A 26,010-nucleotide genomic window follows, 5' to 3' on the forward strand; every position below is an offset into this window, starting at 1 on the left:
GAAACTTCATTCTTTCTTTTTTTCCAGTTTTGTTTTGGGGCCACACCCAGCATGCTCAGAGGTTACTCCTGGCTCTGCCTAATAAGTATCAGGAAATGACAAGATGAGAGTGCTTAGTGATGTCTGTTCCATAGTAAATGAACAGGCCTAAGATTTTCCGAATCTAACTTCTTTAGAAGTTGGCTAAGGCAAAGGAATAGGTGATCAGCGTGTGTGACACATGGGAAACCAGGCACTTTCATTGGAAATCTGGAAGTCTGGCTGTGGAAGCTATTTTAGGAGTTAGGTGACTTTAGTCTCCAGTGACACGAGCACTTTTCCAATCAGCGTGGTTCATGGGGGTGTTGGAAGACTCAGCTTTTCCAACTCTGTTTTCTTACTTGCTCTTTTCGTTTGTTAAAATGCGGATATCCTTGATATGCTTGCCAGAGTATTGATGATTCTTTGTATTTAAGGATGTTTTTGTTAAGATATTTTAGATATTCTGATCATTTCGTAGATATTGGTTAAATATCCTTTCTAAGGAAATAATTGTGATGTTATTTGAGAAGGTATAATTTGTTCCACGAAATACATGTGTCATGAATTCTGTATTTCAGAAAAATTGAATTCATGTATGTATTTTCTCACAGATACTTGGTTTTTGTTTACTTTTAGTGGAGACTTCATTAAACTTCCTTTAACCAGTAACCATATGGCCCCTTGCCTTGGGGAGTTTATAAGTGAGGGAGGTATTCCATACCTGAACCAGTGACCCCAAAATTGCATAATTATCATGAATCACGACCATCCTGTTATTCGTCGATTGTCTCGAGCAGGCCCCAGTAACGTCTCCTTCATCCTAGCCCTGAGATTTTTAAGAAAGTGCTATATTCAAGGATCTTTAGGAGAATGAGACCCATCATTGTTACTGGTATTTGGCATATTGGATATGCCACAGGGAGTTTGCCAGACTCTGCCGTGTGGGCAGGTTACATTCGGTAGCCTGCCAGTTTGTCCAAAGTATGAATGAGATAATAAGATGTTATAATAAGATGTCGCATGGCCGCGAATGCGGCCGCGTGGCTCCGGGAGCTGGTTTTTATAGTCTCTGAGTCTTGGCCCTTGATGGGATTACACGGCGCCAGGGGGCCAGTTGGTGGGTGTGACCCCTGCCTCCCCAGAAAAAAACTAAGAATCAGGGCTGGGGAGATGGCAGGACTTGCACCCAAGTACTGCGTCCCTCAAGTACCCCCAGGAACAGCCAATATGTCCTTGCCCTGCAGTGAGCCAGGACTGGCCGAGCACCACAGGGTATGGCCCAAAACAAAACCAAAAGTAGGGAAAAAAAAGAATCAGGGCACAGAGATAAAGGTCAGAGCTTACACCCCGTGTGCTGGAAGGCCGAAGAGGACCCATGCTGCGGGCACCCCCGCCCTGGAGCCTGCCGGTCTGAGCCCTAAGTCCCAGGGACTTCTGGGAACTGCCCAGAACTGCTAAAGCTCCAAGCACTGCTGGGAAGAGCCCCAGTATTCCTAGGAATATCTCCAGTGCTACTGGATTAAAGCCCCAGTACTTCTGAGTAAGTCCACCAGCACTGCTGGGAGTAGCCCTGAGCACTGCTGGGTATAGGCCCAAGGACTGCAGGGTGTGGCCCAGCACTGGGCAGGTGCTGTGTCACCTCGAGGGCCCGGGCCCTAATGCCTGCAGGCCCCCCGCCCAATGCTGCCAGTCCCTGCCCCCGAGTGCCGGGAAGGCTTCTGCACAATCACTTTATTTTTTAAAGTCTTTCTTGGGGGTGGGGGCAGAGGGAGAGGCCCAAATGCCCAGGTGCGTTTGCCTGGCACATGACCCAACCTGAGTTCAATGCTCGGCTTCCCATAGGGTCCCTGAGCTCCACCAAGAGTAATTCCTGAGTGCAGAGCCAGGAGTAAGCCCTGAGCACTGCCGGGTGTGGTCCAAAATAAGGGTGTTTGCCTTGCAAGCAGCCAACATGGCGACCCGAGTTCGATTTTATATAATTATAATGATAACAAATTTTCTGGAGGAAAAGAATACAGGCTGCTAAAGGACATGGATGGCTTGGCCAGCCTAAAGTGATCTGAGAGGCTCAGGAGGTTCCTTACCATGATGTATAAACAGAAACCAGAAGGTTTTGCCCATTAGTGTGTAGAGAAATGAAAGTAGGAAGACAGCGGTGTTAGATTTTGCAGAGCAAATGGTGCTGCAAAGAAGTTTGACTTTTTTTGTTGTTGTTGTTCAAGAAGACTAGGCAAGAAGAGAAAAAGTAAGAACTTTATTCTGTAAGGAGAGGACGGTTAGGACAGTTGGAAGTGATCACTCTGGAAAAGAATTGATGCTCGAAGTAGATAAAGGGACAGACATGATAACCTCACAGTGACTGTACTGCAGGCTGTGATGCCCAGAATCGGGGCGGGGGGGGGGGGGTGGTGAGAGACAGAGAGAGAGACAGAGAGAGAAGCAGAGAGAGAGAGAGCGCGCACATGCAGTCGAGGCAGACTGGGGTGGAGGATGAAAGGAGGGCAGCTGGGGACCTTGGTGGTGGGAAATGTACACCAGTGAAGGGATGAGAGTTGGAACATCGTGTGACTGAATCACTGAATCCTAATCATGGGAAACTTTGTAACTGTTTATCTCATGATGATTTAATACAGGCATTTTATAAAAAGAAATGAGAAAAACAAAATATACTCAAAGCAACACAGGTGTATGAAAACATCTGTTGCACTGGACAAAACACTTTGCTTACATAACGATAAGCATGTAGTTTCGATTTGTAGACAGCATACTGGCTTGAAAGGAAATTTCTAACTGCTTTCTTGCAGTGCACAGTTGGTGGAGCCGCCTCATAAGATATTGTAAAGTGTTGTGTCATGGAAATAGAACACACGAACCTGGTTTGCTTTCTGTGACCACACTTGACAGTGGTGGGGCTCCTCTTGCCTTTACGGTTTGGAGTCGCCCCTACAGTGCCTGCTGGTCCCTGGGTGCAGACGTGGCCTCCTGCACACACTCGGGCTTCTGCACATTCCCTCCAGCCCACACGGTTCAGATTTCTTTGAACTTTTACTGGGTATATGTTATTGGATAACTTAATTACTTGGCGCCTCTATCCTTGAGGCATGCACAGCACACATTCGGTACAGGGAATTCCTCATCCACTTTTCTACTTCTTATCACTTGGAAGTCTACATATTTAAAAGTTTGGGAGAAAAATTCTGTGCTTGGTGAAAGTGTTGGTTTCGGTTTTAACCTTATACAAATGCTTTTTTTAAAATAAAAACAATTTCAAAATTGAACCAAGTATGTATTTTAAAGGTAGTATGGATAATGAGTGTAACTTTCCATTAATATTTCCTTTACCTTGTTTATCTTACTTCTGGAAACTTAGGTTTGACAGTTCTCTGGAAGACCTCCCTAAGAGCGGACCTCACCCACCCACAGCCTCTCAGGTCTTAAGGGTTGGTGGCCAAGCAGCCACACTTTCTAAAGCAACCCCATGCTCTAGGTAGAGTGTTTTCTTCTCGGTGTGCCTAAATTTTAATGCTGGTGGTGAAATTAAATACTAAACCTACAGAGCTGACATCACTAATGCACACGCACGCTTGGCGCTCAGCCTTGGAACACTGCTTTCTGTGGCTTCGATTCCTACTTTTTTGTTTAGATTCACATTTCTAATGTAGTCAGGAATCTGGACCTTTTATTTATTCACTGTAATCTGGAAAATCAACAGTCTTGAATTATTTTTAAGTGTACTTTTACTGAATTAGAGCATTCACTTCTAAGAAAGGAGGTATAGAACTTGTATGTCCCAGGTGCCCAGTTTTATTCTAAAGGTGCTCTGGTTAAATAGTTCTTTTATAAGATTGTACTAGACTTTGCCGATACTAAATCCTTTTATGTTACTACTTATGACACATGGTGAAAGAAATTCACTATTATTTCCTTCTTAAAGGAAAGAAGAATAATTTTGTTGTTAATTTCTTTTTGGTTTTTGAAAGCTCACTTCTTATAAAGTTTCTAGTTCTCCTTTGCCATGGTTGTTCTCTCTTGGCATCTGAGGGTCTGGCTCCAGGGTGTTCAGCTCCCTTACGGAAATGGGCTCAGTGGTCTCTTGCTTTATACATTAAATCCCTAGATTTCTTTCATAGCTATACCTCAGAGATACTACGGAGTATCCCCAAAGGTAAATCAAATGTTAACATATTTAAGAATACTAAACTTACAAGTTTACAATGTTAAATATTACAATGAAGGGAGTTTTGGGTTTCCTAATCTGTATAAAAATTGCATTAATCCATTATATGATTGAAGCTCAATCCTTAACAACTTCGTAACTATGTCACAGTGATTTTATTAAAAACTTAATTATAGTCATACAACACAGAGATGAATTAAGTGTGCCATAATTGTATGTGGCACCCTCAATAGATGATGTAACTTCATATAATTTAATTTGAAAGTACTTCATTTCAGGACCTGGGCTGTAATTCAGCGGTATAGTGCTGGCTCAGTTTGTCTGAGGCCCTGGGTTTCATCCAAGGTGTACACAATGTACACACACACACACACCGACTTCAGTGCAGAGACATGCTCGCTGTCCTTGAGGCCTGAAGCCAGATGGAAGCTGGTCGCTGGTGTAGCTTTGATGGCTGCTCACTGCTCGGAACTCTGCTGACTGTTGGGATGACTGGGGCAGCCTCTTGGAATAGAACAGCACTGGGCCAGAGAGACTGGACCGGGGGAGGGGGCTTGCTTCGCACACAGCCCACTTTGGTTCAATCCCTGGCACCACCTGTGTCCCCTGAGCACCACCAGCTGTTAAGCATGGCACCAGGAGTAAGCCCTGAGCACCTCTGGGAATACACAGTGAATATTACATATATATGTATATATATACACACATATGGTTATATATACATTTATATATATATATATAGAGAGAGAGAGAGAGAAAGGGAGAGAGAGATGTCCTCCCCAGTGTTGTAATAGAGTCCAGTGTTAATACTTGCAAGCCTGTGCTTTTTATTTACACCACATGCCCAGCTGCGGATTGTTTTTTCAGACTCCAGATATAATTGTTTTGTTTGTAAAAAAAATATACCTAGAACTTGGCATTTTTAAAGTGTCCATAAAAGAAGCTAGCATGGGGCTGGAGCAATAGCACAGCAGGTAGGGCGTTTGCCTTGCACGTGGCCTACCCGGCGGACTCGATTTCAATTCCTCCGCCCCTCTTGGAGAGCCCGGCAAGCTACCGAGAGTATCTCGCCCGCACGACAGAGCCTGGCAAGCTCCCCATGACATATTTGATGTACGAACCACAGTAACAACAAGTCTCACGGTGGAGATGTTACTGGTGCCCGCTCGAGCAAATCAGTGAACAACGGGAGGACAGTGCTACTGTGCTACCCAGTTGTATTCAGGACGTACTCCTGGTTCTGCACTTGGGAATTACTCCTGGCCAGACTTGGGAGACCACATGGGGTGCTGGGGAATTGGCCCAGGTCAGCCGCATCCAAGGCAAGTGCCCTGTCTGCACAGAAGCACTTTTAAAAAGATCAGACCAGCCCCTTCAGAGTCCTGTGTTGCTTTGTCAAGTAAGTGTTTGCGATAATTTTTGTCCCTTTCTGGTCAGTCCACGAAATTAAAATATAATATTCAGTGAATGCATTTCCCATCTTACACATTTGTAGTTTGTAACACCCTAAACAAAGAAATATGAACATCAAAGATGATTGGTTCACAAATTGCCATAAAAATAACAGCATTCAAAATATAATGACAAGTAGCAAAATGTGAAAGCAAGTGCAGAGTAAGTGATGTCCATGGACTTGGCAAGGCAGGCTTACCACAGACCTTCAATTCACAAAGACTGATATATCTGCAAAGTTGCAAGAAAACGAGCCACAGTAAACTGAAACGTACCTAGAATATTCAGTCAAGTAGAAATTACATTAAGTAGTTGCTTGTGTGATATTGCCTACGTAATGATGACAAGGAAGAAAGTCTGTGGGTGGCCAGTACAGATGCAAGCAGCATCATCTGCTGTGTGGCATGCCTTCCCACCCCCCTGTCCACTGGTCTTAAGGAGAGAGAGGCCCAGATGTGGAGGCCAGCTGCCCCCCAGGCGAAGACAGCTGTTGAATCACTTATTAACTTTCCTCTTCCTCTTATCAAGTACTAATATTCCCCTGCTTTCTGACTAATTACACATTTTTTAAATATCTTTACTTTCTAATTATTCTTGCAAGTTGTTCAAATCATCCATACAATTAAGTTATAGATTTTTAAAAAAATAATAGAAATAAACCATGTAATATTTTCAAAAGTGTCTTCTTTTTCATTTGCCTTCTGAATTTGCAGCTATAGCCCATGGAGCTAGAATCAGTAGTTTCTCAGAGTTTTTCTGGTGGAGACTTGGTCAGCCCTCAGAGAGTCAGACGTCTGAGCTCTCCTCATCGCAGTTTGAGCTCCAGCACTCTGTGTTGGAAATGGCGGCTGTCTCAAGCTTTGAAGAAAGTCATCAGAATATCACTGAGAGCATGCATCTCTCCATGGAGAGAAGGCCAGGGTTTGCACTCTGTATTTCAAATGTTATTTTCACTGAAAGTCTCAATTCCAATCTGATGACCAATTTGGAAATTATTACAATCCCAGTGACATTCATTCTTGCCTAGGTGTCTCCCCTTTCCAGAAGATCCAGAGAACATAGTTATCATTTTAAGCAGAAGAGTTCTGGGGTCAAATTTTTTGTCAGCTTTTTGATTCCTCATGGAGCTAACTGCAAATCAACAGAGAAGGTGATTGAGTCATAGGGACTGTGTTCTCAACATTTAAAATAGTAATTTCTCATTTGCATGTGTTGCTGCTTCTTAATAGGCAGCCAGTTGAATCCACTTCTCCTGAAATTATGTTTCATTCAAATGCCAGACTTCAGTGTCTGTCTTCTCACAGGTAAAACTGTTTATGTGGCCATTGCTTGGGAAAATGGACATAACTGTCCTTTTAATTCTGCTCAGAGAAATTCAGATTTCATGTTTCTCTTGTTTTCTCCTTAGCTGTCGACAAAACAGTCTCCAGTGGTATCTTACCTGATATTACTTTAATTTTGAATAGAATCAGAGTCTACCTAAACACATGCAGAACGTCTACATTCCAGAAATTAGCATTATGATGGACTGTCTATGAGATTTCAGTTAAATAATCGTGTGTCCAGCCCTGGCTCGGTCCTGTGCGCCCCATTGGGTCCCCTGAGCCCCGCCAGGAGGATTCAGCTGCTGAGAGAAATTTCTGCGGCAGTAAATAAGTAACCCGAATTCTTAGTTTTCTTCAGACAATTAGTACTTTCCCCATGTTGCTCGCTGATGTTTATTCCACTGCCTTTTCTTACTCTCCTCTGTGCTTTGCCCCTTTTTCTGCTCCTGCCCATCAACTGAGCAGCTCTCTGGAAGGTCTCCGAGACTGCCCCGCCTCCTCCCCTCCTGCTGGCTACAGCCCTGCTGCTTGGGGCAGTGCGGCGGCCACCATCTCTGCTGCCCTCGCTGTCAAGACCAGGTAGACCACCGGTGCAGTGGGTGTGGGACAGGCCCCGACTCTGGGTCCGCCTCACAAGCCACTTGAAAGAAAACACAGCCACTTGCAATAATGACCTCTGTCCTATGAAGAGTTTGTCATATTTTGAATATATTCTCTTTTTGAATATTTTTGGTGGGGACCACACCTGGCGATGTTCAGGGCTTACTCCTGGCTCTGCACTCAGGAATCTCTCCTGGCGGTGCTCAGGGGACAGTATGGGATGCTGGGGATCGAACCCGGGTCGGCCACATGTAAGGCGAGTGTCCTTCCCTCTGGACTCTCTCTCCAACCCCCTGAAGTTTTTCATCAGACCTTTATCACTTTTTCTTGTTTCTGTTATCTGTGATTTTTCTCAGTGCGGGGACTGTTCTAGATTTTTTGCTCGTTGACAAACTTTTCCACATTTAATGTGTAATACAGAACCAAGGGGAGAGAGATAGTATGGGATTAAGGGATCAAGGTGCTGGTTTGCACTTAGCCAGCCCCAGATTCCGTCCCTAGCACCACGTACGGTCCCCTGAGCCACGCCAGAAATGGTCCCTGAGCACAGAGCCGGGGTAAGGAGTAAGCCCTGAACACAGCCAGGTGCGACCACAAAACTCCCCCCAAATAAAGCAGAATCAAATATAAACAGTATTTTTCAGTTCATGTTGCTTGGTTTTTGGTTTGTTTGGGTTTTCCCCCCATGACTCGCGGACATGTGGGAATGATCTGGACTTGATGTTCTCTGCAACATCCTTTCCCTCACCTCCCCAAGTCAAGGCTTTTTTAAATTTTGTTTTGTTTTTTATTTGCGTGTGTTTACATGATAGTCATCTTTATGACTTTGAACACTTTTGGATGCAAAATGTTGCCCTGCTCAATTTGGGGAGAATTGGCCTATTAATGAGTAAATGATGCTGTTGGGTCTTAGTCCTTTGTTCCTCTCTTGCTTCTGACTTGTTCTCTGGTTTTGTTTCTTTCTCCCTCTCCCTCTCTCCCTTTTCCTCTCTCACCCCCTCCCTCTCTCTCTCCCCTTCCCTCCCTCACTCCTTCCGTTTCAAACCATAGACTGTAAAAACCTTCCTACTGTTGGTAATCTGATTCTCCAACTTCACACTCTCTCTGCGTGCTCACCAGGCTCTCCAGTCATGAAAACTCTCACTCCCTCCTGGATGCACTTTGCATCAGCCCCGTTCCCGAGCCTGTAGCCTTTTCCCATCTCCAGCTCTCCAGGAAGTCAGCTGAGTCTCTCCAGGTTAAGGAAATCAGGTACTGTGGGCGGCCCTCGGAAGGGGTCTGCAGTTAGAAATGGTTTCTGTAACACTTAACCCTGTGCTAACAGGCCAGATGAAAAATCATAATGCTGATTTGTGCCCAGTTGATACATAAATGCTAATGTACAAGTGAGTGATTTTGTATGACCTTTAACTCCTTCTAACCCTTTGTGATATCTTTTTATTGTCACACTTGATGTTCTGATTTCACACTTGATTGAACTGTGAATGATTGTGCAAGTGTTTTAGTTGCAATGGAACCTTGTCTTCTTGCATGGTATTGTCCAGTGTCAGGCCCTTTTAGTAAAATGTTAAAGCCCAGAAACAGTGGTTTTGATTGCCTATTGCTACTTTGTAGTTCTGAAAATGGGGGGTTTTTACTTGGGTAAACTTTTTTTTTACCATAACTTAGAAATACTGCAAAGTATAAATATTTTTTATTTTATACTTCATTGTTTCACCCAGAATATTAGGCCAACATAAAATTAACACTATATTTAAGTGTCTAGTTCCAATGAAGTAGCTGTATAAAGTCATTTCTAACAGAACATAGACTTAATGGCACAATATACACCCGTGACTCTAACAAGTACCGTAACTAGGGTAGAAAAGTCTCTACTGTCATGAGGTTTTCAGTGTTAAAATTCTAATTCTGGGAAATCTTTAAGCGAGATATTTTAACCAAGGGGAAAATAGAGTCCATTTTACTCTAAAGAAAAGGTTTGCCTGAAGTTAGAGTTGTGAGTGTTACATATGCAGGAATTTTGGACTGGAGTGATAGTACAGTGGGTAGGGCATTTGCCTTGTATGTGGTTGACCAGGATTCGATTCCTCCACCCCTCTCGAGAGAGCCCGGCAAGCTCCCTGTGGTGTATTTGATACTCCAAAAACAGTAACAACAAGTCTCACAATGGAGACGTTACTGGTGCCCACCCGAGTAAATCGATGAACAATGGGAGGACAGTGTGTGTGTGTGTGTGTGTGTGTGTTACAGCATTTTCAGGACTTAGACTCTTTGTAGACAGATTACTGATGTCACCTGGAGTAAGGGATTTCTCTGAAACTTAGCAGAATGTCGACCTTTGCCAGGAAGGTGGTTACAAGCATACTGCATGTAAAAGTGTGTGTGCAGTTTTCCACCAGCTGCAGCTCTCCAGAAGCCTGCTTCTAGGGCAACTTGGTAGCCATTGTGATTTTTTATTACTGGTAACAGGACAGGGGCTGGAGCCATGGCACAGCCTGTAGGGCGTTTGCCTTGCACGCGGCCAGCCTGAGTTCAATTCCCAGCATCCCAAAGGATCCCCCGAGCACCACCAGGAGTAATTCCTCAGTGCAGAGCCAGGAGGAACCCCTGTGCATTGCCGGGTGTGACCCAAAAAGAAAAAAAATAGTAACAGACAGGGATGAATTTTGCCAGTCTGGAACTAGTTGTTCAGACAACACCCTAGCTTCCATTGTGTAGAGCAGAAGTAGGGACTTTCATAGAAGAACTTGCTGGCTCCTGAGAGCTACCCGAGAGTAACTGAGAGCAGTGGAGATAGAGCATTGTAGATATGATTTTTGCTTTTGTATGAGTTATCTTTAAAGTTAGGATCAAAGACAGTATAATGCCAAACCTCTTCCCCCTTTTCGGAATCCTTGGAATTTTGAATACTGATACAAAGTCCTTTAGACGGCTTTCAGAAAAGTATAAAACTTTTTTTCTTTAAAAATGTTATGCGGCCAGAAAGATAGTCCAAGGCTTTGGGTTCCTTACGTCCTGCTATTGCTGATCGAAATACTGCCAGGGTCCCTCCTGGCCACAGAATCAGGAACAGCCATTGGATGTCATGGGGGTGGGGAGGGAAGAGATAAATCTCCCCACCCCCCAATTTCCTCATAAGCAAAGAATTATGAAAAGAGACTCTTTTTATACATCTAGGTCCTTTGATAAGGTTTGATGAAATTTGGTGGAAGTAAGGTAAAGGTAAAGGTAAAGGCCCTCCCATTGATCGGCGATTTGCTCGAGCGGGCCCAGTAACGTCTCCATTGGAGACTTTGTTGTTACTGTGTCTGGCATATCGAATACTCTCGGTAGCTGGCCGGGCTCTCCGAGAGGGGCGGAGGAATCGAACTCGGGTCGGCCATGTTGGCTGCTTGTAAGGCGAACGCCCTACCCGCTGTGCTATCGCTCCAGCCCTTGGTGGAAGTAAAAAATAATTTTTGTGTGTGCCTCCGTGGGAGAGTGTAGGCTTGGGTGTGTGAAGCCTCGGCTGTGAGAAATACATGTATGTGTGCGAGTACACTCACACACACACACACACACACGCACACACAGAGTTTTAGGAAAATTACTTCCCCTACTTTGTAGAGTCAATGAATTTAGTATGCAGATGCATATTTTTAGTAAGATCTTAGCTAAAAGCTGAAATTGGTAACTAAGTCTGTGATGTTGTCTCCTTAAAATTTGTATTTGTGATTAGAATAAAGGGTAATCTGAGACTATGCTTCAGAATTTTTCTTTTGAAAATAGATTTAAAATTTCCAGCTATTCTCAGTATACAGCTGGACTTATACTAAGAGCTAATTTTTCTTTTTCTTTTCTAAACCTTCTCCAGTTTGAAGATAAGCATTCTCTATTCTGTTCTCTATAATTTTCAATTTTTGAAACAAGAAACAAAAGAAATATTGTTAAGATGAAATCAATATTAGCATTCAACTTTTTTTAAGATGGCAGACTAGTGAACAATAACGATATTTGATTTTTCATTTTAGTGATAATGGGTCAGGATATTTGTGGAGTTTCTCGGATTTCCTCGTTAAAATATTTCAGAAAGCATTTTAATTCTGGTTAGGATGTCTTATCCAACTTAAGTTTAGAAAAAAAATTGTATTTCACATTTCAGAAATAAGATACCAATCTAAATATCTATGCTTAAAATAAAACTGTAGTTGTCAGTATCTTTACTTAACTGTTAACTGTATTGATGAATTAGTCACTAATTTCAGACTGTTGGTAACTTATTATAAAAATAATATGGGCAGTGACTGATTCTCAGTCTTTTCCACATATTTCCAAATACTTGTTTTTTTAAATAGGAGCTAATAATTAAAAATCAGGTTTAAAAGACATGCTAGATGTTTAGAGATTTAGGCATCATATTCAGCTATGTGCTTGTCTAGATTATTGATTTTCAGCTGCCAGTCTGTGACTCACTGGTCCACGGAGTAAAACAAAGTTGAAAAACACTGATCTAGAAAAAAAATGTAGTATTCCTTTATTATCATCTCATTCCTACTTTGGACAAACTGGCAGGCTACCAAATGTAACCTGCCCACACGGCAGAGTCTGGCAAACTCCCCGTGGTGTACCCAATATGCCAAATACCAGTAACAATGAAGGGTCTCATTCTCCTAACTCTGAAAGAGCCTTGAATATGGTACTTTTTAAAAAAATCTCAGGGCTAGGACGAAGGAGACGTTACTGGGGCCTGCTCCAGGCAATCGAAGAATAACAGGATGGTTGTGATTGTGATTGATTGTGATTCCTTTATTTTATATGAAATGTTTTAAGTAAAATGAGATTCTGTTTCCCAGAGAATAGTCAGAATCAGATGCTGATTAATTTTGATTAATTTTGGATAATCGATAAGTTTTTTATAATCTACTGCATACCCTTTGTAGCTACAGATCTCTGGTTAAGGTTTCAACATTTTAAATTTTGGTGAGAGAATATGTACAAAACTCTCTTGGCTTTAGGAAAAAATTTTATTAAATTGAGGAAGCAAAATCATGGTTAATCTTACAATCTTACACCCAAAATATATATATATATAAAAACTACAATTAGAAGTAAAAATTATTAGAAGAGATGAGGTGTTTTAAAAATGTGATTATTAACTAATCTAGATACTATAGGATTTAGAAATTATGATTGCTATCATTTTTTGAGTACTTATATAAATGTATACGTGTGTGTGTGTGTGTGTGTGTGTGTGTGTGTGTGTGTGTGTGTACCCTATGTTTATTCTGTGGTAAATTTACCCTGTGGTAAATCGTTTACATGTATTATTTCATTTGCTCTCTTTGATCTAATCCTCACAGTAATCTTGGATAAAGGTGGTGTTTTCATACCATTTGTTTTTCAGTTGAGGAAACTTCCCCAATTTACATGTTTATGGCCACAATAAAGATCCCAGTTTAGTTTACAGTGAATGGAGGAGGTAAGTTAGATTAAAAGTGGCCACTGATGATCTGTTGAACCCTTGGCTACACAAATTAAACTGCAGTTGCCATTAAACACAACCAACCCCATTTCAGGCCCTGGCCCCCTACTCTGGTCCCCTGCCAGGAGTGACCCCCTCGTGAAAAGCGGAGAGGAAGCTTGCATATGCGCTGTGAGCTGGCGGGAGAAAAGTCTGTGGTGGAGCAGGAGTCCCTGAGCCAAGGCTGTGAGGCTCCCTTTCCTTTGGTTTTTCTTCCTGGTTTCCTGGTTCACCCAGGGCCTCCTCCTCCTGGTTCTGTTCTCAGGGATCAGCCCTGGCAGGCGTGGGGGTTACGGGACGCACCTGGGTCTGCCACAGGCCCGGCAAGCACCCCACCTTCTGTGCCCTCTCCAGGCCCCGGCTACCTCCGTTTCAGGAAAATAAAATCACCAAATGCCCTCTGGAAAACTTTTTTTGTTTTTGTTTTTTTAAAAAACATGAGAAACAACACCTCCTCCCTCCAGTGGCCCCTGTAGCTCCCCCAGCCCTGGTGGCCAGGCCCACGGTGGTGCGGTACAGCTGGGACACACGACTCCAAGAAATGGGCATAAGGGCTCTCCCGGCACATGGGCACACAGGGTCTCTCTGCTGTCGTTGCTCCGCGTGTGTCAAGGCAGGCCGCAAGGGGGAGGCGTGCGCTTGCAAGGCCTGGAAAAGCATGTTGCATGCTGGACAGAGTGCACACGTGTGGCATCCTTAATCCCAGAGCCTCGTGTGCACAGCATAGTGGCAGGAAAATAGGGTGTGTGCACAGATGGCAACGTCAGCTGAGAAGACTCCAGTGTCACAGTGATGTGTGATTTGGCTCTTCATCCTAGTCAGCTCCCGTCACCGTCTTAAGTTCAGCAGCATTCCCGTTCTTTGCTAACACAGTTTCTGGAGACGCCTCTCATAAGACCCATTTGAAAACAGCATTTTTCCCTCTGGAGAGGTTTTTGTATTAGGGAGTACTTCCTTCTGGTTAACCAAATCTGTCTCACTGTTGATTTGACTCGCTTGAGATCAGGCAAACGGAGTGCAGCCCTGTAAAGTGAACCTGAAGGGCAGAGATTTGAGGACTGCCTTTGTGCTTCTTCTTCTTTTTTTTTAATGCACTTTGCTGATATTGCCAATTCCTTCAACCAAATTTCATAATTGTTGACATTACCAATGCCTATCATTGTGGTCACCTTAGATATCTAACTTTGGCTACTTTACAAAGATTTTAATTTTAATTTTAATTCTGTCAGGTTACTAAATATGAAATAGTAATGTGGGTTAGCTTGTTTCTAGTCTGTACTTCTGTTTTATAAATAACTTTAATATTGCCTGCTTGTAAATTTTCTTCTCAGAACTGTGATTTTATGGATCATAAATTATATTTTTGAGTTCACATGAGTAATTAACCCAGACTTAAGGTAACCTGCTCTTAAGTGTTGCTTTCAAAATTCTTTATTTGTAATATATGAAAATACTGGACCAGAGAGTTAGCACAGGAGTAAAGCACTTGCCTACCTAGACACGACCAACCCCATTTCAGTCCCTGGTCCCCCACTATGGTCCCCTGAGTACTGCCAGGAGTGATCCCCTTGTGAAAAGCTGAGAGTAAGCTTGAGCTCAGCCAGCTATGCCAACCTCCCGCACCCCAGCCAGTAGGCCCCTCTGTGTGTACTGCATGAACATGTCACAATGCATTCTTCCATTGCTGACCACGTGGATCAGCCCTTCATCCCTCCTGTGTGCTCAATGCTTCAAGCAGTGCTGGCCTCCCGTCAGTACCATCTCTGGGACATTGTGACCCTGGGGCGCGTGAAGCCTCAGGTGCTGCTGAGGGGCACTTTTGCTTGCTCTATGAAGGTCGATTTCCAGGGTGCTAGGCTGGGTTTTCTTTTCCCGAAAAGGGACTGGCAGGCCAAGTGAGGCAGCTGAGGCCACACGCAGCTCTGCCCCACTCCCCAGTACCCCAAGGGGGCCATAGACAATCCTGTAAAGGTGGGGTGGGCAAGTCCAGATTAAAGCGCCGGAAGAAACAAGAGAAGCTGAGAGCCACAGTCAGGAAAAGGCCCAGTTACGTCCTTTAAGCCACAGGGACATTCGAGGGATAAAACGTTGCTCCCACGTAGAGTTGGAGCTGCTGAGGCTGGACAGCGAGTGAGGTAAGGTCACAGAGCTCCGCCAGCACCTGCCGCTCCCTTCTGGCGCTGCGGCTGGTGCCTGTCCGCTCTGGTGACTGGTGGCAGTGTTGCCCGTGGAAAGCGCCCTCCACAGCCGAACTCCCCCGCCTCCTCCTCTCTTCTAAGGAGGACTGCCTGTCCCTCTGTCCTAGTTGGCAGTTTTTTTTTTTTGAAATGTCAGCTAGCAAACTAATATGTTTTTGTTTTCCGTAGACCAAGTAGGTCCAAAAGAGAATTGTGCCTCAGCAAGGCTGTTCCGCTCCAACCTCCCCTGTCTGTTTTCCAGCAGTGCCCAGGAGCCAGCGCCAGCAGCGGCCTCCGCCCGGACCATGCCGGAGAGGCCAGAGAGCCCGGCCTCTGCCCGGCCAGGAGTGGCCAGCCTCACCACTGCCGCCGCCTTCAAGCCTCTAGGCTCCACCAGCGCCATCAAGTCGCCAGGCTGGAAGCAGCCAGGCCCAGCAGGTAGGCCCGAGGAGCCTCTCACTGTCCTGATCTCTGGGATCTAGGGTGGAATTCACTGGGGAAACTTGATCGCAGCCACCCCAGAGTCAGAAAGGATCACAGAGAATAGAGCAATTTTTATCTCTGAGAAAAGACAAAATAACCAAAGCATGTGCTGACATTCAGACAGTTACTGAAGGATCTTTTCCATCGTGTTTTCTGAAGATTTATGCGGCAGGAGCAGAAGTTATCATAGAACCAGAAATAAAAAATCTGCGTGTTTCACTTGTGTTTACAGAGTGTAAGAATATCTTCATCTCTTAGACTTTCAGCTTTCTGTCTGCAGAAGGAATCTGTAATAAATGATCTTCTCCCAGCATGAATGAAGTTTAAAGCACTGAGCTACCTTTCTCTAGGGAAGTGAGAATCTCCCTAAATGCTGCCGGTCGCCTACGCGGCCTGTCTTCACTCGACACTCTCCCGGAATGATAATCTATTCTCCAGCTCCCTTTCCTGTCCAGCCACTGATAATTTACTTGCAGTTCCTTTTCCCCTGAACTCTGTTCCCTCGATCCTGCTGACCTGCTTTCAACACTTTAAGTCTGAAAATGTCATCACCTGTGTCTGGGGCATGTGGTACCAGGGAGCGAACCAGGGTCAGCGGTGAGCAAGGGGCTTAACCCCTGTGCTCTTTCACCAGCTCCCAAGATGTTGTTTATTTTAAAGAAAAGATTATTTATTTTGAAATTGTAAAATATGCTGGATTATTAATCAACACTGTAAGACCTGTTCTTTTTGAGGGGATGGTGCTGACATCTCAGACTCATGTTTTTAATTCTTTCATTTACTCAGGGTTTATTTGTGATATGGATTTGTTATAATAACTTCATGTGTATTAGAAACCTAATTTTAAGAAAATTTCTTTGGTTGGTAATTGCAAAGGAACCAGAGAATGTTCTAAAAATAGCCAGGAAAGGATAAAATTTCTGAGGTAGAAACTAAACAGAGGACACGTATGTTCTTTAGAGAAAGAAAGTATATGTACTGCTTCCAGAAATTCAGAAGCATGTCAAAATACTACGCTGCCTATTAAACTTTCAGAAATTCAGAAGCACGTCAAAATATGCTTCTTTCTTATGGAACGAACACTTGAAGACTACAGTAAAACAAAATTACCACAAGAGGGCAATAGAATCCTTTCTTCTGAGTCTCGTTTAATTTATAATAATTATCAGAAGCAAATAACAACTTCATGATTCATATGATTAGTATTTATTTAAAGTGTTAGTTTTTTTTTCTGCCATCTTTTTTTTAAATTTATTTATTTATTTATTTATTTTTTAATAGTGAGGCACCATGAGGTACAGTTGTAGACTTACACATTTTTGTGCTTGGGTTTCGATTATACAATGATCAAACACCCATCCCTCCACCAGTGCGCATTTCCCACCACCTCGGATCCCAGCATCCCCTCCCCCCCAGCCCCTATCCCACCCTGCCTCTGTGGCAGGGCATTTCCCTCTCTCTCCTTTTGATTGCCATGGTCTGCAAAAGAGGCATTGAGTGGCAATCATGCTTGGTCGACAGTTTACCCTCAGCATGCTCTCCCATCATGGGCGGATCCTCCCAACACCTAAAGTGTTAGTTTTTTTTTTTTACAGAAAATGTAAGTATACTTAGCTCGAAGATTAGAAAAATATAGACACTGTACACATTGCTGTGAATTGTGAAGCCAGTGTCACATTATATCGTAAGGCCAAGACCAGGAAATGCTTGCAGGACTGCTGTTACTTATAGTCTCACGGCTGTTCCTGGCATATTCACCAAGAGTGAGCTGTTAGATAAAAGTTTCTTGTGACATGCTTCGGTAGGAATAGCAAAATTGATGGCAAGTTAGCATCCACTCTTATTCTGGTCCACCCAGCAGTATATTACACCAAAGGAAAGCTAAGCAAAAGCGACTCAGACTCTTACTATCGAGGTCCAAAACCTTCTGATGCAAATCAGAACGTTCTTTTGATGGAGCCGGTGAGGGCTGCTCTGAGGCGTTCCCCAGCTCAGCGTCAGTCAGCAGGACGCAGAAGTCAGGGAGGGAAGTTGTGCGACTGGAGTGAACCCAAGGTGAACCCAGTGACATTCTCTCTTTCCCATTCAGCACTTCCGGTGCCCTCTTGAGATCAGCAACAGCCTTGCTCTGGTGGGTGCGCGGAAAGAGAGAGGGGCGGGAGCTCTGGGGGAGCAGGAGGGCTCTTCCCTCTCGTACGGCTGCCTCGGTGGTCCCAGCGACACCGCATGCAGGAGGAAGCCCTGAGCACCATGTGTGTGACCCCAAACCAGCCGAACACAAACCAGCCAGTAGAACTGACAGAATTCCTCCATTGCAGTCTGATCCACTTAGTTGGTTCTGAAACCAATCTGATAGGTCATGATTAGCATTTTTATAAGAATAGCATGCAGAATATAAAAATAAGATAGTAACAACAAAGTCTCCAATGGAGACGTTACTGGGCCCGCTCGAGCAAATCTATGATCAACGGGAGGGCCTTTACTTTAATATACTAAATATAGGTATGAAATTATGAAAATGTGTTTTCTAATTTCCATATTTAAGATGTGTATTTTGCATCAGCAAAGAGGTTGGGGTTTTTTTGTTTGTTTTACTATTTCATAGGTAACAGTTTGCCAGCTGCTTAACTAGGTATCTTTGTTGATTGATGACTTACTCATAATGTAGTTCTGAAATAATGTACCCCTTTAAAAAGCCTGCATTGGAAGAGCTACTGAAATTTTAAGACTTACTCGGGCATTTTGAACCTGTCACGAGGTTTTATTACTTTCACTCAAATTCTCACTTTAAATTTTAGATCATTTCATGCATGCTCTTACATAGCCTGTATTACTGAGAAGGTCTTTCAAGAACACAGTGATGCTATATACTGGTTGGTAAATAGGAACAAGGTGTGTGTAACCGAGTTGAGACGGGGTCATGTTTTTCTCAGGCTGATAGTTTAATATATACCAGTGCGTGCACACACATGCGCATGATTGTTAGTGATTGAGAACAAAGTATTTGAAATCCAAAATGTTCAGGAGCTAGAATGAATATATTAGATAATAGAAGAAGACCTGAAGCTTGAGTAATACTACCTATGATTCCTCTGTCCTTAGTAGTACTTTGATACTTCGAATACAATAATCATTTTAGAAGTGTTGGTGAGCTAGGAAAAGTTGAGAATCAAGTTTTTGTTTGTTTTTAGAAAGTGAGATTTATATGTTTTAAAACTTACATTTGAATTTACTATGTTTATATGTCTAGTACAGTTTTTTCTTGAGAACTTTGCATTTCTTTAATAAGTAGTCTTGCCCAAACTTTTATAAATTTATTGGCATAAATTTTAAAACATGTACATGTGTCTATATAGATGATGTAATTTGCTGTTATCGGGATTAGTGGGTATAGTTTATTAGATACGAGACCTGTGCATAGATCTTTATAGATCTGTGTTTGTGTATATTACTGCCTTACCAACTGGAGTCGGGTGGTTTTCAGAAGTCCAATCTCGAAATAATGAGCAGCAGTAATAATAGTTTTCTAATTTTAATGATATACAAAATGTAAATGACTTATTTCATTAGGATAAGAGTAAATTTAGGTAGATCGGTTTTATTGTTCATTGAACCCAGTTTGCTGACGAGCGATGGCCTTGCAGAACAGGACTGCCTACACTGTGGTACAGTAGATTCAGAAAACCTGAGAGGCTCCCCAAATAGCGCGTTTTCAGTCTTCAGCTTATTAAAAGATAGGTAAAAATATTTCCTATAACATTGTTACGAATGAGACATTAACACACATTGAAGTGTGTAAAAGATACTCAGGAGAAGTCAGACGTTCACGCCTTTATTTTTTGCAGTGTTTGCACTAATGACTTAGGCTTTTTCTAACAGATCAGATCTTTTTATGTGACTTTCGTGCTTGAAAATGTCTTTTCATTTTTCGCTGCGCACACACGATGGGTTCGACCTCTTAGCAGAACTTTGGGTCAGTTCATGTTGATCTTTTCCAGCCTCATTAAATGTTTCTGATGTTCTTTACAGTCAGTCCAACCACACTAAAACTCACAAGTTTGCTCCATAAACTTGGGCAAACACCTGTTTATTTTGTATATAAACCATGTTCCTTGAACATGGTTTCTGCTGTTCCACCCATGACAATTTTCTGTTCATTCTGTAAGATCAGATGCCCCACTTATGAACCTTCTGACGCTCTCTTATTTAGTTGTAATTCTTCTTTCTTTGTTTTGACAAAGTTTTGATAACTGCTTAATAGCACCCATCACCTTTCTTTGTTTTCTTTCTTTTATTTTTTACATATCTTTTACCACCTTTTTTGGTGTATTCTGGGGGTTATTGGGCAACACTGGGTGATACTTAGGGGGCTATTTCCAACTTTGGTCAGGAGTGAACCAGCACCTGCAAGTGCCTTATCTCCTGTCCTGTCTGCCATGGCCTCTGTTTTCAAATTTTTTAAGGACAAGGATCAAGATTAGGTGAGTCTTACTTATATTTCGGCTTTACATACTTGTCACAGTTTATAGGCCACTAATAAGGGCAGTGAGTGAATGAGTTGATAAGTAGGTCAGCTTGTTTTACTCTACATGTTTTCTCCATTTGATCTGAGGAATATAAAATTCATTTGTTAAGATGTTGTTCTTTCTCCTTACCAGACTTAAAATTTTAAAACAGTTATTGATTAAAAGTAGATGCTAGGTACCATATGTTAATGGCTACTTAAAAAAATGCATAGAATACTTAAGAACACTCCACATTTTCCTTGAAGCATTAACTCTCATAAAACCTTGGGTTTTATTTTTTTATGTTACTGTGTCTGGCATATCGAATACTCTCGGTAGCTTGCCGGGCTCTCCGAGAGGGGCGGAGGAATCGAACTCGGGTCGGCCATGTTGGCTGCGTGCAAGGCAAACGCCCTACCCGTTGTGCTATCTCTCCAGCCCCAGAATTTTTTAATTCTGCCGCCCTTAAGAATTTTTATTTTGGGGGCTGGAGCTATAGCATAGAGGGTAGGGCATTTGCCTTTCATGCAGCCGACTTGGGTTTGATTCCCAGCATCCCCTATGGTCCCCTGACCACCACCAAGAGTAATTCCTGAGTGCAGAGCCAGAAGTAAACACTGTGCATCACTGGGTGTGACCCAAAAATTAAAAAAAGGGAAAAAAATTATTTTTGTTTAACTGAGGTCACAGTTTTGCCAAGGAATCCAAAGGACTCTTTCTGTCTGTTCTCTTTGTGCCTGTGAGGAAACTCAGTTCTGTCCTTAGTCTTAAGGGGTTATTTTCACTGGACGCTCTCGAATCCCTTTGTTTCTTTATGTACCAGATATGAGTGAGATCATCCACTCATTTTTCTTCCTCCTTTGTAACTTACTTGGTTTAACAAGAAACCCTCCAGTTCCATGCATCTGCAAATAATGATAGCTAACTTCTTTTTTAGCAAGATGTATTCCTTTTGCTACTTTATTATGCCTGGTTACTGTGAATAGGACTTCCATTGCCCTGTGACTAAATGGCAGCAGAGTGAGTGGACACCCATGTGTTGCGCCAGAGTGCAGAAAAGCTTTCAGGATTTCTGCCATTGAGTGTGGTGTTAGCTGTGGATTTTTTTTTTTTTATTGTATATGGTCTCTATTACGTGAGGTAACTTCCTTCTGCCTTCATTTTGTTGAGGTGTTTTTTTTTTTTCTTTTCTAACCTTAAACAGATGTTCGATCATGTCAGAAAGTTTCTCTGCCTCTGTTTATACCATTTTTATTTTTCCTTTTATTTATGTTGGTGGTATATTACATAATTGTTTTGCCCATTTTGAAGCAGTCTCGCAGGATTTATTCTGGAATCGATCCTACTTGGCTGTAATGTGCGATTCTTTTACGGTTTGTTGAATTTATTTTACTAAGATTGTGTTGATAACTTTTGGATCTAAGATCACATGGTATATTGATCTGGAGTTTTCTTTTAAGCATCTCTTTACTTTGGGTAGCAGAATTATGTTGACCTCATAGAAGTTGTCTGCAGAATTCCTTTGGCTTAAACTTTATGAAGGAGCTTGAGGTTAGTTTACCCCTGAAGGTTTGGTAGAACTCACTAGTAAGCCCATCTGGACCTCGGGTTCTGTTTGGGGGATATTTTTAAATTACTGTTTAAATTCTTTGTTTATGGTGGGCATCTTTGGTTTTCTATTTCCATCTGATTCAATCTTGGGAGTTTGCATCATTGTCAAAGCCATCCATTTCTTCTAGTTTCTCCAAGTTAGTGGCTTCAAGTTGTTTTTAGTAGTGTCACGATTATTTGTATTCCTGTGTTACCTGTTGTAGTTTTCCCTCTTTTATTTCTGATTCTGTGTATTGATATTTTTCTCTTTTTTTCTTTGTAAGTATAAGGGTCTCTCAGTCTTATTTATTCATTCTTTCAAGAAGTTAAGTATCCTTGCCTTTTTCAATTGTATTTTCTATTTTAGTTATTTCTGCTGTGATTTACATTGTTTCTGGGCCAAACCCAGGAGTTTTCGGGGCTCACTCTTGTCCCTGCACCTAGGAAACAGTCTTGGGGGTCTCAGGGGGTCATCTAGGGTGCTGGGATCAAATCTAGTCAGTACACGAAAGTAAGCACCTTCCCACTCGACTGTTGCACCAGACTCTCTGCTCTGATTTCCATCTCTTCTTTTCTACTGCTAAATTTTGGATTCATTTGTTGTTAGTCTTTCTAGTTTCTTAAGAACTGGGGGTTAAATCTAAAAAATAATAACGATGAGAGAGAATTTACATCAGGTAGTTGCATACAACTGACTGAAGTTTGGTCCTGGCACCTGATAGAGTCCTGAGCCAGGCCAGACGTGACCCTGCGGGCAAACCCGGAGTAAGCTCCTGGGAGCATGTGGGGTGCCAGGGGTCAAAGCCAAGTGGGCCACATTCAGGCAAGTGCCCTGCCCTGCACTACCCTGCAATCCAAGGAATCACCTTTGTTCGTTGTTACTTTTTTTGTTGTGGGTGGGGTTCACCCCTCTGTGCTGAAGGGCTTCCTCCTGGCTCTGCACTCAGGGTTCACTACTGACCCTACAAGATTTCTGAGGTTGAACCTGGGTTGGCTACGTGCAAATCAAGGGCCTTTGCCCAATGTTCTCTCTCTCCAGCCACGGACTTTTGCCTTTTTAACTATGGTATGTCTTTCTGTTCATCTATTTGGGTGGGTTTGTTTAGGACCCTTTGTGTTTCCTGGGTGTGAGTATATGCCTCCTTCTTCAGGTCGGTGGAATTCTTGCTGTTGTTTCTTCCTCATTTCTCTGAAACCTTAATGCATAAATTTTGTTTCTCCTGATGCTATTTCATAAGTCTGTTTTACTTTTTAAATTCTGTTACAGTTTTTTCTTTCTTTTTTTCTGGATCTCATTGGTTTGATCTTTAGCTTCTTCCATTTAGCTTCTGAGCACCACTATTTTTTTTTAGTTAAACTTTTCTGTGGCCCACTCATTTCTATTTGTATTTTTCACATAATTTCTCTCATGCGTTCTGTGTCTTTATAAAGTGAAGGAACATTACTTAAATGAAAGTCTTTAAGTTGATGCTTGACTTCTTTAGGGAGTCTTAATATGATGCTTTTGCCTTCATCCATCAGTGTTGGTGAATTCCTACATTTCTTCGTTACACCCAGTGTTTCAAGAGGGATGGGAGTGAAGGTCTACTTTCAAGCTGGCCGGCATGGCATGGTTGATTACAAAGCCCAGGGAGAGAGAACTGACCCTTTAGTATCGATCTGGGTAAATGCCGATATGGAGGAAGACATGAAAAGACTCTTAAGGAGCTTCAGTTCTCAGGGGAGAGCAGGTTGTTCAGTATGTTTAGGACTGTGTGGTGGGTAGGAGGAAAGCTGGATTGGCTATGTGGGCCTCGTCAGATAGGACATTACAAAATAAGAGGGGATGAGATGACATGAAAAAAAACTTAAAGTTTTTTCACCGAGGCACCCTGATGTACAGAACGGTTACTGACAGATTTTTATGCATACCATGTTCTAACCCTGCACCACCCGCTGCCAGACTCTTGGCTTCCTCCGCCAGAGTCCCAAGGTTCCCCGTGTCCCTGACCCCTTTGGTCAGTTCAGCTCTGTAGACCAGTGACTCAAATTCTATTGCCTTTCAGCCATTTGTCATTCCTGCGCTATGTTTCTTCACATCTCACATAGGAGAGAGATTTCTGTATTGTTTCCTCCCCTCATTATTATGATATTTAGCATGATAATACCCTCTAGTTCTTTCAGCAGCAAACTGCATCATTTCATTTTTAAGTCAAGTATAATTCCATGGTGTATGATATTCAAATATCCTAGAAAGTAACAATCTTATCTGCAGGATTAAAAGGTACATATAGTTGTTTCATTTTAAAGATCCTGTGTGTGAGACAGGAATTTAGGGGTGAGAGGTTGTTGAGATTGGGACCAGAGCAGTAGCACAGCAGTACTTAGTGTGCAGGTGAGCCAGATTCAATCCCCAGCATCCCATACGGTCCTCCGAGTGCTGCCAGGAATAATTCCTGAGTGTAGAGCCAGGAGTAAGCCCTGAGCATCGCCAGGTGTGACCCAAATTGAGTGAATACAGCCGACATGACCGTGAGTACCATCCTGAGTGCTGTAGCGGGAGTGGGGAGAATCCCAGGCAGGGACACGCCTGCACTTACACCTCAACCAGGCTGGGCTGCGAGTGTTGACCATTGCTCCTCCAGGGAGCCTGATTCCCTTTGTCTGTGTCTTCTCTATTAAACTATTAGACGTGGACAATCTAAACTTTATTCTGAACAAGTTAGATTCACGCACTGTCACACTGTCGTCCCATTGATCGTCGGATTACTCGAGCAGGCGCCAGTAACGTCTCTATTCCTCCCAGCCCTGAGATTTTAGCAACCTCTTCTTCCTCGTCTTTCCCCAATGATTGAGGGCTCTTTCAGGGTTGGGGAATGAGAACTGTTGGTGTTGCTGATTTTGGCATATCGAATATGCCACGGGGGGCTTGCCAGGCTCTGCCCGTGCGGGCGGGATACTCTCGGTAACTTGCCGGGCTCTCCGAGAGGCATATATTTAAATATTTCTTTTTATGATTTGTTGCCCACTGTCTGAACCCCATCAGATATGGTGTAGTAATTGTGGAAAAAGGGTAGGAAGTGTCTTATAATGTGTCGCGCGGCCAATTTCCTGTACCATACGCCAGATTATGGTACAGGAAATTGGTTATTCATGTCTCTAGGGCTTTTTAAATGTAATGTGTCTAGTTAGAAACAAAATTTTAGTGAATTGTGTATCGTATATGAGAAATAATGGAAATATAATTTTATTATATACTTGATTTCCTTTGGCCTAGTACATTTATTTCCCCTAAATTTTCACTTTTTAATGTTGACTCCTCTTCAGTTCTCTTTGTAGTTATGAGATAATATCTTTAACTTTGAGTGATCCTCTGCAGGAATCACTTGGGTGATGTTTTGCCATGGAAATAAAAAAGAAAAAAAAGGGTAAAAATTCTACAGAACTAAACTGGTAAATAATTAAGTACTCATGTTTTCACTTATGTAGGTCAAAATCTTTCAAGTTCATAAAAATGCTTTAAATTTTGTCTTCACTAATTATAGGGTTTTTTCCCCCACTTTCAAAAATGTTGATTTTGAGACTATTTGGATATTGAGTTTTATTTTACTATTATAATGGTATAATAAATAACAGGGGTTTTTTTGCTCAAGAAATCATTGAGCTGTGAAATTTCAGATATACCCTAGCCTTTATTTTCTGTACAAAACACTGAAACTTTTTTCTTGGAGCTCTGCAAAATAAAATTTTTGTTAGGCTTTCCTTCACAGCAATCAGAGTTGTTTGGCTGTGGCAAGTATTTGTCTTGCAGGTTTCATTAGCGTTTTTTGATTTTTATTTTGTGGACCACACCCAGGGGTTCTCAGGGCTTACTCCTGGTGAGGCTCGGGGAGCCGTACCTGGGGCCAGGAGGGGTCGTACCCCGGCTGACGCCCTGCATGCTGTATTGTCGCTCGGGCGCCCAGGAGCAGTTCTTACAGCACGCTAGAGGAAAGCCGCCCTGGTGTTTCTTAGCTGTGTGGACACAGAACTTCCTGTTTATTCTAAGGCTGCGTGCTGTTGAAAAGATGTTAGTGAATTTTCTTATTTTTATCTCTGTCTGTATCCATGGAAGCAGACATTAAGAGATAGCATGTAGTTGATACTCTGGTGACATCCTCATATTTAGCTAATATTTTAAATTAAACATATTTTTAACCTC

At 42.6% G+C, this 26,010-nt stretch overlaps 1 protein-coding gene across 6 annotated transcripts in view; it reads left to right on the top strand.

Annotated features, from left to right (window-relative positions):
• PDLIM5 (PDZ and LIM domain 5) overlaps nt 1-26,010 on the top strand; it is a 171,388-nt gene that overhangs the window by 116,413 nt on the left and 28,965 nt on the right. For all 6 annotated transcript variants that reach the window (XM_056106627.1, XM_056106628.1, XM_056106629.1 and 3 more), the window contains one exon: nt 15,515-15,690. In XM_056106627.1, coding sequence (XP_055962602.1) covers nt 15,515-15,690 — 176 coding nt within the window. The remainder of the gene's footprint in view (nt 1-15,514; nt 15,691-26,010) is intronic.

This window comes from Sorex fumeus, unplaced genomic scaffold (genome assembly GCF_029834395.1).
Source record: "Sorex fumeus unplaced genomic scaffold, SorFum_2.1 ptg000136l, whole genome shotgun sequence".
In the NCBI taxonomy this organism is placed as follows: domain Eukaryota; kingdom Metazoa; phylum Chordata; class Mammalia; order Eulipotyphla; family Soricidae; genus Sorex; species Sorex fumeus.